The following is an 18,075-nucleotide window of genomic DNA, read 5'->3' as shown; positions in this document are numbered from 1 at the left end:
AAAGCTTAAACTGTAATTTTAGAAATTTGTTATTGTAATAAAATTAATACAATTTTAAGCAGCAAATTTTACAGTTCAATCGGATAATATCGAGTTTGAAACTGTAATATTTGTCATTCTTGGATAAAAAATGTAACTTTTACAGTTTTAGAGTCGCAGCTTTACTACTATAGAAACTGTAATAAATACTTAGATATGAGCAATTTTTCAACTGCTCTTTTTTCCGTGAATATTCAAAAAAATATCAAGGTAAGTTCCCGAAAACTTACGATTTCTTTCACTGCCCCGTTTTGTCCCTCCCTCCCCTATAACTGAAAATTGAAAAAAAAATTTATTAAAAATTAGTGGGTGATAAAAATGTCGTACCTTTTACTAAACAATAAATATTTAATTGTAGTATTGGTTTATAAAATAAATTTTTTATAATAAAAGAAAAAAAAAAAGGTGTAAATTTTTTTTTTGCCGGAATTCGGTTTTAAAATTTTTTTAAACTATCATGAATGTAAATTTAGTATAACGTGTTACAATGTTTTGTGATGTGACGGATTTACATGGAAGTGAGTGGAGTATGTATAAATGTACATACGTGGTACGGAGTATGATGTGTACACGGACTGAGTAAGTTCATCGGGGACGCGCTGATGCGTTGGTAATCCCTCAGTGCTTAACGATAACATCGTGGGTTTTATTTTCATTATTCAGTTGTTCGATGTTCCCCATGGACGCGCGTATAGCCCAGCTTACACGCGTAACCCCATGTTTCCATGACGGTTTAATCAGATAAAATCCCCTTGGCCAAAAAATACTCGCCAACGTCACCACCGCCATTAAAAACAAAATATCCATATTACTGTGGTTTTTAACAATACCGAATAAAATGTCCTCCGATTTCATTTTATTTTACAACTATTTGTTCCCATATCGCTCGGTTCATTAAACGATTACATACATTGTCAAAAAAAAATACCAGTTAATTTTATTTATTTAAATACGTTAAATATTCATTCAATTATTTTTAATTTCTGCCTCATTGCCATTTTATTTATTTGTTTATTTATTGAAATTTAATGAACAAACTCGTCGGAAAATTATATTTTGTAACGCGCGTTAATTCATAAATATTTTTAAATCCATCTCGAAATTGTTTTTGAAAAAATTTTAAAATGTGATGAAAATAAATTCATTTGGGTCTGGAATTTTATGAATTTTTTTTTTCTTATCCAAATTTTTTAACAGGAAATTGAGTGAATGTTTAAAAATAATTATGAACATTTAAGTTTTCCCGCGCCCTTGTCTTCTATCTCGATTATTGTAAACAGTAAGCAAAAATGCCAACTTCTTCTATACTATTACCCAGGCATAAATTTTTTATTTCATTTCTTATAATTAAGCGTAAAGTTTAAAAAACTGTAACAACATTTAAATTAAACTCCAAAGAACTCAACACATGGATTTTATTTTCAAAAATATTATTATTTATTTTATTTTATAAATATATATTTAACATAACTTTAATTTACACCTAAAAAAAATCAAACGATACACGACCCGCGAAAGGCGCGAATTTAAATACAAAATAAAATTTAAAAAATATGTTTTACAATCGAAGTCAGATTAAAAATTGTCTGGATCCTTCAATGCTGCTGCAAATCTCGTGTAAAAAAATTTTTTATTTTCTTATATATATATACATATTCAGAAGAAAAAGATCTAAGAAATTTTTTGCACTTTAAATTTAAACCGAAAATTTTCATAGGACGAGAAAATTTTTTTCGCGCCAAGAAATTATTTATAATCCTAAGAAAATTTTTATTTTTATTTCATAATGTAAAATTTTTCTTGTGCCAGTACAAACATATAAACGCACTTCATATATTGCCTTGTCAAATATGACATTGGCATGCAATAATATCTTGATGTAGAATTAATATATATATATTATATTTTATATTGTAAATCGAGCGAAGATACGGGCTCTGTATACGTATACAAATTATGGCACATATATGCGAATATATATGTATATATATATGAAGTAGCCTACTGTTAATGCACTATAATGTGAATATGATGAGTTTGAGCACACGTATAACGTGTAACTCGATATGCTTCCCGTAGGAAGATCATACTTTAGCACAAAGGCTCATCGCTACATCGCACGCGATCACCGTTCATGTCAAGGCTTCTGACGATCTTAATACATATATATGAAAATCATTTGATCTGACCAAACGTTACCAAACCACACACAGCAAAAAAAATAATTTTTATAAAATCGATTTTTGATACTCGAAATTTTTTTTTCCATTCAATATAAAATTTAAAAAAAAATGTTTATAAATTTCAAATTAGGGGAAGGGGGGCCGGGGGCAAAAAGGGGTAGGGTAGGCAAAACGGGGTACCCCCAAAATTTGATAAAAAAAAATTTTATATTTTAAATGGTTTTTAAACATTCAAAAATCACTTCTGTAAATATAATTAAGCGGTACTTTGAATTTTTTTTGATAAACTTTTTCAAAAATCAATTGTCAGTTGAAAAATATTAATGACGTTTGTTTTATCATAAAAACTATTAAAAATTTTTTTCTTCTTTTGTCTCCAATAAACATGTAAAATATAATTTTTCTTCATGTAAATTACTTACAAAAAAATTAAACTTAATCAAATTCGTTTAAAATCCAGAAAATTTTTTTTTTTACCTTTTTTGGGGGGTACCCCACTTTGCCCGCAGAAATGAAAAATTTTTTTTTCAACAGTAACTGAAAATTTCTTCTATTTACTTTGAATATCATTAAAAAAAAAAGATTTAGCGTATTTGAGTCCTCGAAAACTTTGTATTTCCTTAAGTACCCCCTTTTGCCCCTCCCTCCCCTATAAATTTCAAATTATATGATTTAATTAACCAAAAAACCTTTAGAAGTTTTGATACAAAATTTTTTACCATATTCATTTTTTAAAAAGTAAGTTATTAATTTGCTTGACGAATCGTAACTCTGATCTAATGAAATGTTAAAACGAAATATATATATGGATATATATATAAAATGAAGAAGATACTCAAGTTTTATTTAAAAGCAGTCAACCCGTACTTTTGTGGTACTATTTTTTCACATATATCTATAGAATGTATATATATATATATATGAAGACTGTGGTTGAGCTGAAGGTAAAAAAGGAGTGATTTGTTAAAGGGGTTGGTTGATTGAAAGTGTAGGGAATAGCTCGCATGGTGAACTTTCATTCAGAGACTCGACTCAACTCTTCTTTTCTCTTTTCTTCCCTCGTATCAACATTTTCAATTGGATACAACGGAGATAAAAAAATAGTAATAGTATAGGCAGAGACGCTCGTCAGTTATACTAGTGGTAGGATAGGGTGAAATGGGGCTGTGATTATGGTTTGGTAATAGTTTACTAAATGAACCGTAAATCAGAATGTTTTCTGGCTTTTGTACATTAACGTCAATTTTGAGCATCTATTCAGATCCATACACTTCAATAATACGTTACAAATTATTGTTTGCGCCCTTCGCGTCACACAACTTTTTATTCTCCGATGAACAGCTACAGGTAACATCAAATCTATATAATTTACTAGGAGTTTTCGTAATCTAATTTAGGAGTTATCGATAGTTTTTACTGAAATAAAATTTTTTTTAATCCTCAGCACGGTCATCGGTGACTAGGATTCTTATCAAGTCGTTGGATGACTCCTTGACATTTTTGTATGACACAGTATCGCCGCCGTGTTTCGGAAGAATCCAGTGTCTGAGAGGCCCTCGCCATACGAGATAAATTCCCGCGAATATTATTCCCAGAATTATAATCGATATTGATGCCCATATCGCTGGATAAGCCGTGCTCAATATTTCAACGCATATCAGCTCGTGATTTGGAATTATCGATAATAATTTCCCGGCATGTTCTTCCGGCGTTTTACACCTGTAATAAATTAATTAATGAATTAATTAATTGCAATTATTCGTTATTCATTTCGTTCAGTTCCCACTTTCTGATGCAAACCGAAATCTATTTAAGCCGTTAATATTAATTTACATTAATTGCTCTGATCGTTAATTGATTCTTGAAAAAAAATTAATTTGGTTGGCGGAGTTTTGAATTCTGACAGAAAGCGACATCACACGTCGATCAATGATACCAAAATTATTTTTATCAACGCATGTGTGATATGTTATCGATCTATGGTATGTGATACGATGGAAACTTTTTAGTCGACTGTTGAAAAGTGTTTTGAAAAATTTAATTTCGCGGGTTTCCTTTTTTTTCAAAATTTTATATGCTGACAAAATAGCATACGACAATACTAAAGATATGACGCATATAGGGTAGAGGTACCACTTGAGGCCACTGCTCCATTTTTGGACATTTAATCCTTTATTTTAATTAATGAAAAAGTGTAAAATAAAATTTCCATTTTAATGGTGGGATAAAAGTATCTCTAAAGAAATTTAAAAAAATAATTATGGTATTGCGTATTTTACAAAATATTTGATTTAAATTTTTCAAGTGTCCAAAACTGGTCCAAAACTGGCCCTAAAGTGGCCAAAAACGGTACCTCTACCCTATACTATTTTGCCGGGTTATATATTTTTTCGCGCGGGAATCACTAACTTTAAAAAAAAAACAATTTTGCTGATTGAGTTTAAAAAATTGCAATTTTCAGGGGCGGGTCGAAATGTTCTACTTTTCTCCTTAGGTGCGTAATATACTAATTAGTAAAATAAAATTACCTGATTCTATGACTAAGTTCGCTGGAAAGATTGAACCGATTGATCCACTGCATCCTACAATCGCAATGCCAAGGATTATTTTGTAAATCGACGACAGCAGTTCTCTGAAGAATCGGACGTAAATCTTCGTTCAGTGTCTCCAGTGCACTTCCTTTCAAAGACAAATGTCTTAAGCGTGGCAGGAGTTTGCTATTAGGCGGCCAGACGCGAAACTCCGTCAGCATGGGGCAGTTTTCTAATGTTATCAATTCTAGCATCGTCATATTTTCGAAATCATTTAAGATAACTTCCGTTACATTATGCATGTAATTCAAGTGCAGCCTAGACAAATGCGGCAGTGAAATTTCACTTATGAATAGTATGTTAGTCCCCGAAATGTCTAGTTCCATTAACATTACCGGCAGAAATGGCAATGTCTCGATGGGATTGAATGATATATTTAGAAATGATAACTTTGCTAAAGGTCGAAATAAAGAAGTTGGTAAAAATGGTGCGGACACATTACTCATGTCTAAATGCAACAAATTTTTTTGGTTTGTAAACGCGCTTTCGTGAATGTCGACCACTGGATTGCTTGCTATCGACAAATATTCCAGTATCTATTAAAAAAAAAAATTTATTTCTTTTTTGAAATTAAAAATGATTTTTTTTTTGGTAAATTATGACTAGGGACAAGATTTTTGCCTCAATTTTGAAATGAATGGTTCATATGTTTGATATTACGCCGAAAATATTGGTCTTATAAAAAAAGTTTTGAAACAAAAGTTATAGGAAATTTAATTTTACAAAAAAAATGTCTCTTATGATTTTTTTATACGACCAATATTTTTACCGTAATTACAAAATTAAGATTCATAATGAATGATTTAAATTTTTGATAATTATGGAAATCTTAATTTTGAAATTACGGCTTTGTTATTAGTTCCACAAAAAAATTGTAAGAGACATTTTTTTTATAAAATTAAATTTTAAACAACTTTTATTTGAAAAATTTTTTTATACGACCAATATTTCTGCCGTAATATCAAAAATTCGACAGCATTAATTACTAATTGTTACTTTTAAATCATAGTAAAAATCCTGGCTCTAATTGTGATACAAAAAATGTCTATACCTTCATATGTTCGATCATTGTTTCATTGATGACAGTCAATTTATTCCACGAAAGATCGAGCATTTTTAATTTGGACGTACGATTATTCAACGCGAAATCGTCGATATATTCGAGATAATTGTGGCTGACATTCAAGTACTCTAAATTGTACTCTTCTTTGCAGAGGAAAAAAAATCTTTGCAAATGATTCTCTGCCAAATCTAATGATTTCAAATTATCTAGATTTGTTGAACAATCAAGGAAACTGTCAAAATTGTTTCCTTTTAATATCAAATCTGTCACTTCGTGTAAATTTATTTGCGGCTGTATTGACACGAAAAATTGCTCTTTCTTTAACCCCCTGTATGATAAATCCACCTGTAAAAATATGTTGGTATACAGAAATGTAGAAAAAAAATCCACTCGTCGAAATGATACTGAGGAAAATTCATAATTTTAAATTTTGAAAGTAAAATTCTATTTTTTAAATTTTTCGCGGTAAAAAAATGATTTTTTAAAAAATCGCTTAGATGAGGCGGTGATAGAAAATTTAACCGGGAAAATTATCATTTAAGTCTTAAAGTTTTAAATAAACGCGTACCGAACTCAAAAAATTTATTACTAGGATTCATAGTAAAAAATTTAAAAATTTTGGGTAAAAAATTTTTCTGCGGCTAAAGATTTTGATACATTACATTTATATATCGTAAATATATTCTTATACGGGAACACTCACCACAGTCGATTCGACACCGAAAACCAATACAATAAAAACAAAAAAACTTGACCACATTTTTGAAAAATTTGTTTACACAAAAAAAAAAAAAAAAAAAATTGATTTTCTCCCGATTAACTCGGGATCTAAGTCCAAGATGTTTTAAGAACCGCCACTGCCGCTTAAACTAAAACTAAAGACTCAAGACTAGCGTGTTTCAGACAACACGATTAGGTCATAAGTTCATTATTGCGGGGCTAATGTACCATTTTTTAAAGATAATCCGCGATAATAATTATAAATACACATTATTTATATAAATAATTTATACTTACCACTCTATCAATTAACTATTTAATCATTTTCTCCACTATCTCTTACACTTTTCTTTCTTCAATGCAACATAATTTACTTGTTATCAAAAATTGATTTTTAATTAACCGATAGTACGAGGAAATTTTGTTATTGGCTATAAAAATTACCGCTAATCTTATCAGGTACTTGTTTGATTAAAAAAAAAAAATATTTTTGTAGTAGAATTTTTATTATGTATGTATATATAAATTTATTATAAAATATATGAGTATTACATTAATTTACAATTCATTTATTAATTTTAATTAATTAATATTTAAGTGTAGAAAAAATTTAATCAAATTCATTTTGCGATAAATAAAAAGTCAATTTACAAATAAAATTAATAATTAATCACGCATTTATAATTATTTATTGCACGTAATTATTATATCTAATCATATTAACGTTTGTTGTAATAAACTTAATTAATAAATTATTTTTATTAATATAAAAATGAGCAAATAATCACAGATTTTTATTTATATTTTAAATAATTTCGTTATAATACTTAATTATTTAATCAGAGTTTCGTCGTCGGTATTTTTAAGCGACCGCTAAATTTTTAAACTTTAAGATTTTTTTTTCTTCGTTAAAATTAAAAAAAATTTTAAGCTTAAAATTTTGACAGCAAATGCACTTGAAAAATTTATTTTTAAAATTATTGCCATGGGAACAATAAAAAAATTTTTTTAAATTTTTAAAAATCAATCAGAACTTTTTTAAAATTTAGATAAAAAATTTAATTAGGCCTAAGTGTTAAATTTTTAATAAAATTACCAAAAAAAACTTTTACTCAGATTGAAAAAAACTAGCGGCTCACATACTTACTTAAAAAATTTTTGGACTCGGTGTAAGAATTTTGGTGTGAAATTACACCAAATATCGTGTTAAATTTAGACGGTGGATTAAAAATTTTTACACCGTCATGCATAAAAATATTCAAATTTTCAAAATGCTATTTAATATTAATCAAAATTACAACCCGGAATGGTGTAAAAAATTAATTACACCGTGTCATGATTACACCAATGGATAATTTACACCGAGGATTTTTTACACCAATATTTCACACTACACGGCCGTGTAAAGTTCTCGGGGACCATTTTTACACCAAAATTTTTTAGTGTGGAGAATAAAAAATTATTTTTTTGGTGTAACTGGCGCATTGGTAACTTTGAACACCAATGGATTAGAAACACGAAAGATACTAGGCAACATTGTTGCAAGAGTGCCAAAAACTTCTTCAGACATTCCTTTGGGAAGGAGAAATTGTAAATTTTTAAGTTCAGCTCCTCCCCAGGACGCCATTTCAATCATAAAACCTTTCACACATTTATATACAAGCTCAGCACGTTTTGTGCACCATGCGACAGTCATATCCTGTAAAAAAAAATTTTGCTTTTATTTACCCTCTCATCGCTTACTGAAAAATAAATAATCGCACAAGGAAACTCCAACCCTAAGTATTTTTGATTATTCGACTCAAATTTTGGGGTCTCGGTCCTTGTGCGTAAAATTGATAATAATTATAAGAAAAAATACTTCTGTCATTTCGTGGACTAGTAACACAGGAATAGTAAGTGTTGTTACGTCATTACAACATGCTGTTTTTAAAATATTTCTCAATCCCAATATTGCTGGATGGCGTGAATTTATATCTCCTAGTAAAATAAAACCGTTTGAATAATTTGAAAAATTAAAATTATTGTTACCCGCGTAAAAAAAATTCGTTCTAAAAATAGTCCAAAAAAGCTCGACATGTGGAACTTCTAAGCTTGACACGGATTAGAATTTCCTATGGAACTTTTGATAGTAAAAAAAAAAAGTTAATCTAAACACATGACCAAATTTTGAGTGGAAAAATAACGTTTTTAAAATACATTTTGCTCATATAAAGTCATAGATAAAATTTTTTTCTGCTATCAAAATTACAAAATTTCAGAAAAAGTTCCGCTCGCAGTTCTAATCTGTCTCAAGTGTAAAAGTTCCACATGTCCAACTCCTTTGGAACATTTTTAGACTGAATTTTTTTACAGGGATAATAAATTCTTATAATTTTTTCCTTGTAAGTCAAAAATTAAATTATAAGCCCGAAGCAAATACTGAAATTTGAATAAATAAATTCGACTATTATTCGCCTTCCGTACCAAATATTTAATTTAAATTTGAATACCTGATCTCAATGAATCGTTAATGACCATATGAAAAATAACGTGAACCTGAGCTAAATTAGAATGTCTTGTAATAAAAACATCTCCAGTCTGCAATGATTTACTTGACGCAGACTTTTTGACCTTTCAATTGATAAAATAAAATGAATTAATACCCATGTGATAAATGAAATATTATAACTGATTAAATGAATAAATAAATATTAATAGTACTGGTAAATCATTAGTATCTTTATGATGAGCTTGTCTCCAGGCGACAGCTTCTTTTACATCATCCCGTATTTTTTCCAACTGCTCTTCCATTGAAGGAAAATGAAACTCCGTTGTCAGTTGGCATATAGTTGATAATTCTAAAAGTAAAAGTTCATCAGAGATCAGTCGTGTGACGACGTCTACTTGATTTTGAGTCAGAGTATTACGCAAATTCGTTTTAAAAATAATTATTGATAAAAAGTTGCTCCGATTTTTAAATTTAAATAAACAATTTTTGAAAGATATTAATTGACAATAGAATTATTTCTGTTAAAACCTTTAGTGATGCCTGAGTAACTTCCTAAGTGATTGTCACTCAGTACGACAATACCGCAAAGGTCGTTTGAGTATAATCCTAAGGCTGTTTGCAGTCTTTGAGGAGTTGGTTCCATGCTGATTTAAAAAAAAATATATATATAGTTGGTACTTATTGCTGTGCAGCAAATAAATATGTATTTGTTGATATTAAAGGAGTATAATTATTTTTAATTGAGTTTGGGTCTGCGTTATCACTCAATTTTTATCATTACGCTTGAGATAGTTGCAATTAAAGTTTAAAATGCTACGATTTTTGTAATAAATATTTGATAAACAAGTGATAAGATTAAAAAATTTATGTTATTTATGAATACACATAAAGTAAGAAATTTAATTACTAATTAAAAATAATTTTTTTTTTATAATATGGTAAATTTATTTAATTTGAATTTTTTAAACTTCCCGCTATAAAAATTTAAAATTAAAAAAAAAGGAAAGTTATTGGTTTTGGTCTGATTTTCAAAAATCGAATTTTCATATGATTTCGATATATCGAGGCCTTGTGTGTGTGGGTGTAAACTAATTTTTGTCGTACGGTATCTTTGGAACGAATCAACTGATTTGAATTTGGCGGCAATCGAAAAAGTTCATCAAGACTTAGATCTGATTAGATTTTGAAGTCAATCGGTTGGAAAGTTTTCACATAATTCGAAAGATTAAAATTAAAAAAAAAAATCTTATGGTTTCTGTTGCATAATTTGAAATTCGCGCGTCCGATATGCAAATCGGTAGATTTATTCTGGAGATATCGTCAGACAAGAATTATTTTTTTCAGGGAAATTTAGTTTCTGTCAATCCAACTGTTTTTTGAGCACGAAGAGCTCAAAAATTCATAAAATAACATCATTTTCAAGCTCTCCGAGCTCCAAAACAGCGGGAAGTTTTGGGGTTTTTCAGATTTTTTATTTTGTAAAATACAAAACCATAAATGGACTGTACTTTGTAACAAAAAAACTATCATTTTATAATAAATATTTTGATATAAAATTGAATTGTTAATAGAAATTTATTAATTGTCGGTAAATTAAAATGAGATCCATCAAACCTGTCCTAGTATTTGGTCAACTATTATATCAATTAAAATAAAATAAATAAATACCTCGATGCATTATTTTTAGTGCGACAAAAGTCCAGTACGTCGCCGGTTAAAATTCGTATGTTATGCATTTGTTTCATTTGTGATCCTAAATGGATTGTAAAACTTTCTTCCAGCTGCGGATAATCAGACGCTTTTATTTTTTCCTTAGTATCCACCGTCTCAGTGATTTCTGGTGCAAATGGCATGGGCACTACCGGCGATCCACTAAAATAAAATTTAAAAAAAAATAATAATTTTTCATATATATTTTATCATAAAGAAATTTCGTCCGGTGATCAAAACGCGTGTAGCCAAAAAAGTTACAGCTCTTTTGAAATTTAAAAAAAAAATAAGTAAATAAAATTACACTGGAGTCGGTAACATATTAGTCTGTTGCTCCTCAAGTAATCTCATGATCCAATTACGATACTGTCGTCGTTGTTCTAATTTCAACGCATCTATTCTTGATCCCCAATGACCCTGTAGTAGACTTTGTTCTTCAAAATGTCTCGCCGCCATTTCATTTATTGATTTTTCCGTTGATCCTAATTCTAATTTTTCAACCGCGACTCGCATTTCTTCTGTTTGTCTAAAAAAAAATTAATAATTACATTCAAAATTACAAAAAAATTTATTCCCACTACTAAAATATTACTTTTGCGTCAACTGATCATATTCGGAGTTTTTAATCTGTATAACTTCAGTAACATCTCTGCCATATTTATGCTCTGCTTGTAAAATCGGTTCCAAAGACGGCGAGTGAACGAGCTTGTGATAAGCCGCTGCAAATAATTCTTCATCGGTTGTACCCATGGGCTGCGCGTACTCGGCTGTTTTTTCTCTGTAAGCTTTTTCCCAATTTTTAATTATCTTTTCAACGTCGACTTCTCCATTCTGCGCTGATTTTATCTGTTTCTCATCCCGCTCATCGTAATAATTTTGCGTCCACTCTTTTACTTTTTCTTCCAGAGAATATAATAAATCTTTCTCTACATAACAGGGCAATTTAAATGCACTCATTACTCGATATGTCAATTCTTTAATTGATCCACTGTATGGAATTTTCAATGGTATTTCTAGTGAGTACTTTTGACCAGTAGTACAAGTGGGAAATTCGAATAAAAATATTTTTTCTCTGAAATTATCCTCAGACATTTTTTTATTTAAACTTTTAAAATTTACTGAAAATAAATAAATTTTGATTATTTTAATTGACAGTTCAAATTTAATATTTAAATTTTATAAACAAATATATTACTTACATATATTGTGTAGGTTATAAATATAACCTACAGGATAAAATAATAATATCAATTATTGAGTACTATTAAACTTGTTTTAAAACATAAAAATGTTTGTTATAAATTTTATAATTTATTTAAATAAAAAACATTCTGTCTAATTAAATAATTGACTAATTATTTGATGATTTGAAATGTTTACAAATTTTTTTTACGCCCATCTTAACACTTACCAACTTTATAAATTTTTTTTATTCCTGTTTACAAAATATATGTTGGCAGCAAGACGTTTTTTCGCGCATCTGCAAATGGCGGGAATATTTGAACGAAACGTAAAGACAACTTAGAAAATAAATAAAACGTATGAGAATGTAGCAGATATCGGACAAATATTCTGACTTCCGGGGCATTAAATATTGATATGGGCCAATCTAAGGACTTTTCAGCTAAACTAGTCTTACGATCGTGTTCCTCGGGAAATTTCCGATGGAAATCAAGTGTCAAATGGCTAATTTTCAAAAAAAATCAGAATAGAATAATCGATTGAAACTGCAAGACTTGATTATTTCTGACTTCCGGGGCATTTAGAATTGATTTGGGCCAATCTAAGGACTTTTCAGCTAAACTAGTCTCACGATCGTGTTCCTCGGGAAATTTCCGATGGAAATCAAGTGTCAAATGGCTAATTTTCAAAAAAAATCAGAATCGAATGATCGATTGAAACTGCAAGACTTGATTATTTCTGACTTCCGGGGCATTTAAAATTGATTTCGGCCAATCTAAGGACTTTTCAGCTAAACTAGTCTTACGATCGTGTTCCTCGGGAAATTTCCGATGGAAATCAAGTGTCAAATGGCTAATTTTCAAAAAAAATCAGAATAGAATAATCGATTGAAACTGCAAGACTTGATTATTTCTGACTTCCGGGGCATTTAGAATTGATTTGGGCCAATCTAAGGACTTTTCAGCTAAACTAGTCTCACGATCGTGTTCTTCGGGAAATTTCCGATGGAAATCAAGTGTCAAATGGCTAATTTTCAAAAAAAATCAGAATCGAATAATCGATTGAAACTGCAAGACTTGATTATTTCTGACTTCCGGGGCATTTAGAATTGATTTGGGCCAATCTAAGGACTTTTCAGCTAAACTAGTCTCACGATCGTGTTCCTCGGGAAATTTCCGATGGAAATCAAGTGTCAAATGGCTAATTTTCAAAAAAAATCAGAATCGAATAATCGATTGAAACTGCAAGACTTGATTATTTCTGACTTCCGGGGCATTTAGAATTGATTTGGGCCAATCTAAGGACTTTTCAGCTAAACTAGTCTCACGATCGTGTTCCTCGGGAAATTTCCGATGGAAATCAAGTGTCAAATGGCTAATTTTCAAAAGAAATCAGAATCGAATAATCGATTGAAACTGCAAGACTTGATTATTTCTGACTTCCGGGGCATTTAGAATTGATTTGGGCCAATCTAAGGACTTTTCAGCTAAACTAGTCTCACGATCGTGTTCTTCGGGAAATTTCCGATGGAAATCAAGTGTCAAATGGCTAATTTTCAAAAAAAATCAGAATCGAATAATCGATTGAAACTGCAAGACTTGATTATTTCTGACTTCCGGGGCATTTAGAATTGATTTGGGCCAATCTAAGGACTTTTCAGCTAAACTAGTGCCACGATCGTGTTCCTCGGGAAATTTCCGATGGAAATCAAGTGTCAAATGGCTAATTTTCAAAAAAAATCAGAATCGAATGATCGATTGAAACTGCAAGACTTGATTATTTCTGACTTCCGGGGCATTTAGAATTGATTTGGGCCAATCTAAGGACTTTTCAGCTAAACTAGTGCCACGATCGTGTTCCTCGGGAAATTTCCGATGGAAATCAAGTGTCAAATGGCTAATTTTAAAAAAAAATCAGAATCGAATGATCGATTGAAACTGCAAGACTTGATTATTTCTGACTTCCGGGGCATTTAAAATTGATTTCGGCCAATCTAAGGACTTTTCAGCTAAACTAGTCTCACGATCGTGTTCTTCGGGAAATTTCCGATGGAAATCAAGTGTCAAATGGCTAATTTTCAAAAAAAATCAGAATCGAATAATCGATTGAAACTGCAAGACTTGATTATTTCTGACTTCCGGGGCATTTAGAATTGATTTGGGCCAATCTAAGGACTTTTCAGCTAAACTAGTCTCACGATCGTGTTTTTCGGGAAACTTCCGATGGAAATCAAGTGTCAAATGGCTAATTTTCAAAAAAAATCAGAATCGAATAATCGATTGAAACTGCAAGACTTGATTATTTCTGACTTCCGGGGCATTTAGAATTGATTTGGGCCAATCTAAGGACTTTTTAGCTAAACTAGTCTCACGATCGTGTTCCTCGGGAAATTTCCGATGGAAATCAAGTGTCAAATGGCTAATTTTCAAAAAAAATCAGAATCGAATGATCGATTGAAACTGCAAGACTTGATTATTTCTGACTTCCGGGGCATTTAAAATTGATTTCGGCCAATCTAAGGACTTTTTAGCTAAACTAGTCTCACGATCGTGTTCCTCGGGAAATTTCCGATGGAAATCAAGTGTCAAATGGCTAATTTTCAAAAAAAATCAGAATCGAATGATCGATTGAAACTGCAAGACTTGATTATTTCTGACTTCCGGGGCATTTAAAATTGATTTCGGCCAATCTAAGGACTTTTTAGCTAAACTAGTCTCACGATCGTGTTCCTCGGGAAATTTCCGATGGAAATCAAGTGTCAAATGGCTAATTTTCAAAAAAAATCAGAATCGAATGATCGATTGAAACTGCAAGACTTGATTATTTCTGACTTCCGGGGCATTTAGAATTGATTTGGGCCAATCTAAGGACTTTTCAGCTAAATTAGTCTCACGATCGTGTTCCTCGGGAAATTTCCGATGGGAATCAAGTGTCAAATGGCTAATTTTCAAAAAAAATCAGAATCGAATAATCGATTGAAACTGCAAGACTTGATTATTTCTGACTTCCGGGGCATTTAGAATTGATTTGGGCCAATCTAAGGACTTTTCAGCTAAATTAGTCTCACGATCGTGTTCCTCGGGAAATTTCCGATGGAAATCAAGTGTCAAATGGCTAATTTTCAAAAAAAATCAGAATCGAATAATCGATTGAAACTGCAAGACTTGATTATTTCTGACTTCCGGGGCATTTAGAATTGATTTGGGCCAATCTAAGGACTTTTCAGCTAAACTAGTCTCACGATCGTGTTCCTCGGGAAATTTCCGATGGAAATCAAGTGTCAAATGGCTAATTTTCAAAAAAAATCAGAATCGAATGATCGATTGAAACTGCAAGACTTGATTATTTCTGACTTCCGGGGCATTTAGAATTGATTTGGGCCAATCTAAGGACTTTTTAGCTAAACTAGTCTCACGATCGTGTACCTCGGGAAATTTCCGATGGAAATCAAGTGTCAAATGGCTAATTTTCAAAAAAAATCAGAATCGAATAATCGATTGAAACTGCAAGACTTGATTATTTCTGACTTCCGGGGCATTTAGAATTGATTTGGGCCAATCTAAGGACTTTTCAGCTAAACTAGTCTCACGATCGTGTTCCTCGGGAAATTTCCGATGGAAATCAAGTGTCAAATGGCTAATTTTAAAAAAAAATCAGAATCGAATGATCGATTGAAACTGCAAGACTTGATTATTTCTGACTTCCGGGGCATTTAGAATTGATTTGGGCCAATCTAAGGACTTTTCAGCTAAACTAGTCTCACGATCGTGTTCCTCGGGAAATTTCCGATGGAAATCAAGTGTCAAATGGCTAATTTTCAAAAAAAATCAGAATCGAATAATCGATTGAAACTGCAAGACTTGATTATTTCTGACTTCCGGGGCATTTAGAATTGATTTGGGCCAATCTAAGGACTTTTCAGCTAAACTAGTCTCACGATCGTGTTCCTCGGGAAATTTCCGATGGAAATCAAGTGTCAAATGGCTAATTTTCAAAAAAAATCAGAATCGAATAATCGATTGAAACTGCAAGACTTGATTATTTCTGACTTCCGGGGCATTTAGAATTGATTTGGGCCAATCTAAGGACTTTTCAGCTAAACTAGTCTCACGATCGTGTTCCTCGGGAAATTTCCGATGGAAATCAAGTGTCAAATGGCTAATTTTCAAAAAAAATCAGAATCGAATGATCGATTGAAACTGCAAGACTTGATTATTTCTGACTTCCGGGGCATTTAAAATTGATTTCGGCCAATCTAAGGACTTTTCAGCTAAACTAGTCTTACGATCGTGTTCCTCAGGAAATTTCCGATGGAAATCAAGTGTCAAATGGCTAATTTTCAAAAAAAATCAGAATAGAATAATCGATTGAAACTGCAAGACTTGATTATTTCTGACTTCCGGGGCATTTAGAATTGATTTGGGCCAATCTAAGGACTTTTCAGCTAAACTAGTCTCACGATCGTGTTCTTCGGGAAATTTCCGATGGAAATCAAGTGTCAAATGGCTAATTTTCAAAAAAAATCAGAATCGAATAATCGATTGAAACTGCAAGACTTGATTATTTCTGACTTCCGGGGCATTTAGAATTGATTTGGGCCAATCTAAGGACTTTTCAGCTAAACTAGTCTCACGATCGTGTTCCTCGGGAAATTTCCGATGGAAATCAAGTGTCAAATGGCTAATTTTCAAAAAAAATCAGAATCGAATAATCGATTGAAACTGCAAGACTTGATTATTTCTGACTTCCGGGGCATTTAGAATTGATTTGGGCCAATCTAAGGACTTTTCAGCTAAACTAGTGCCACGATCGTGTTCCTCGGGAAATTTCCGATGGAAATCAAGTGTCAAATGGCTAATTTTCAAAAAAAATCAGAATCGAATGATCGATTGAAACTGCAAGACTTGATTATTTCTGACTTCCGGGGCATTTAGAATTGATTTGGGCCAATCTAAGGACTTTTCAGCTAAACTAGTGCCACGATCGTGTTCCTCGGGAAATTTCCGATGGAAATCAAGTGTCAAATGGCTAATTTTAAAAAAAAATCAGAATCGAATGATCGATTGAAACTGCAAGACTTGATTATTTCTGACTTCCGGGGCATTTAAAATTGATTTCGGCCAATCTAAGGACTTTTCAGCTAAACTAGTCTCACGATCGTGTTCTTCGGGAAATTTCCGATGGAAATCAAGTGTCAAATGGCTAATTTTCAAAAAAAATCAGAATCGAATAATCGATTGAAACTGCAAGACTTGATTATTTCTGACTTCCGGGGCATTTAGAATTGATTTGGGCCAATCTAAGGACTTTTCAGCTAAACTAGTCTCACGATCGTGTTTTTCGGGAAACTTCCGATGGAAATCAAGTGTCAAATGGCTAATTTTCAAAAAAAATCAGAATCGAATAATCGATTGAAACTGCAAGACTTGATTATTTCTGACTTCCGGGGCATTTAGAATTGATTTGGGCCAATCTAAGGACTTTTTAGCTAAACTAGTCTCACGATCGTGTTCCTCGGGAAATTTCCGATGGAAATCAAGTGTCAAATGGCTAATTTTCAAAAAAAATCAGAATCGAATGATCGATTGAAACTGCAAGACTTGATTATTTCTGACTTCCGGGGCATTTAAAATTGATTTCGGCCAATCTAAGGACTTTTTAGCTAAACTAGTCTCACGATCGTGTTCCTCGGGAAATTTCCGATGGAAATCAAGTGTCAAATGGCTAATTTTCAAAAAAAATCAGAATCGAATAATCGATTGAAACTGCAAGACTTGATTATTTCTGACTTCCGGGGCATTTAGAATTGATTTGGGCCAATCTAAGGACTTTTCAGCTAAACTAGTCTCACGATCGTGTTCCTCGGGAAATTTCCGATGGAAATCAAGTGTCAAATGGCTAATTTTAAAAAAAAATCAGAATCGAATGATCGATTGAAACTGCAAGACTTGATTATTTCTGACTTCCGGGGCATTTAGAATTGATTTGGGCCAATCTAAGGACTTTTCAGCTAAACTAGTCTCACGATCGTGTTCCTCGGGAAATTTCCGATGGAAATCAAGTGTCAAATGGCTAATTTTCAAAAAAAATCAGAAT

At 31.6% G+C, this 18,075-nt stretch overlaps 2 protein-coding genes across 2 annotated transcripts; both read right to left on the bottom strand.

Annotated features, from left to right (window-relative positions):
• Nucleotides 1-1,452: 1,452 nt before the first annotated feature.
• Nucleotides 1,453-6,765, bottom strand: LOC130666767 (phospholipase A2 inhibitor-like). Its single transcript, XM_057468021.1, has 4 exons — nucleotides 6,580-6,765; nucleotides 5,865-6,221; nucleotides 4,751-5,349; nucleotides 1,453-3,941 (listed from the first exon to the last, which is right to left on the bottom strand). Exons 1-4 carry the CDS (start codon nucleotides 6,634-6,636, stop codon nucleotides 3,656-3,658), a joined length of 1,299 nt encoding a protein of 432 aa, XP_057324004.1. The 5' UTR covers nucleotides 6,637-6,765; the 3' UTR covers nucleotides 1,453-3,655.
• Nucleotides 6,766-7,281: 516 nt separating this feature from the next.
• LOC130666764 (protein C12orf4) lies at nucleotides 7,282-12,190 on the bottom strand. The gene is made up of 9 exons (XM_057468018.1): nucleotides 11,997-12,190; nucleotides 11,390-11,915; nucleotides 11,102-11,323; nucleotides 10,756-10,959; nucleotides 9,616-9,731; nucleotides 9,300-9,436; nucleotides 9,089-9,209; nucleotides 8,458-8,576; nucleotides 7,282-8,295 (listed from the first exon to the last, which is right to left on the bottom strand). Exons 2-9 carry the CDS (start codon nucleotides 11,887-11,889, stop codon nucleotides 8,056-8,058), a joined length of 1,659 nt encoding a protein of 552 aa, XP_057324001.1. The 5' UTR covers nucleotides 11,890-11,915; nucleotides 11,997-12,190; the 3' UTR covers nucleotides 7,282-8,055.
• Nucleotides 12,191-18,075: the final 5,885 nt, after the last annotated feature.

Source organism: Microplitis mediator, chromosome 4 (assembly GCF_029852145.1).
Source record: "Microplitis mediator isolate UGA2020A chromosome 4, iyMicMedi2.1, whole genome shotgun sequence".
Taxonomy (NCBI): Eukaryota; Metazoa; Arthropoda; class Insecta; order Hymenoptera; family Braconidae; genus Microplitis; species Microplitis mediator.
This window is presented reverse-complemented; position numbering and strand designations above follow the sequence as displayed.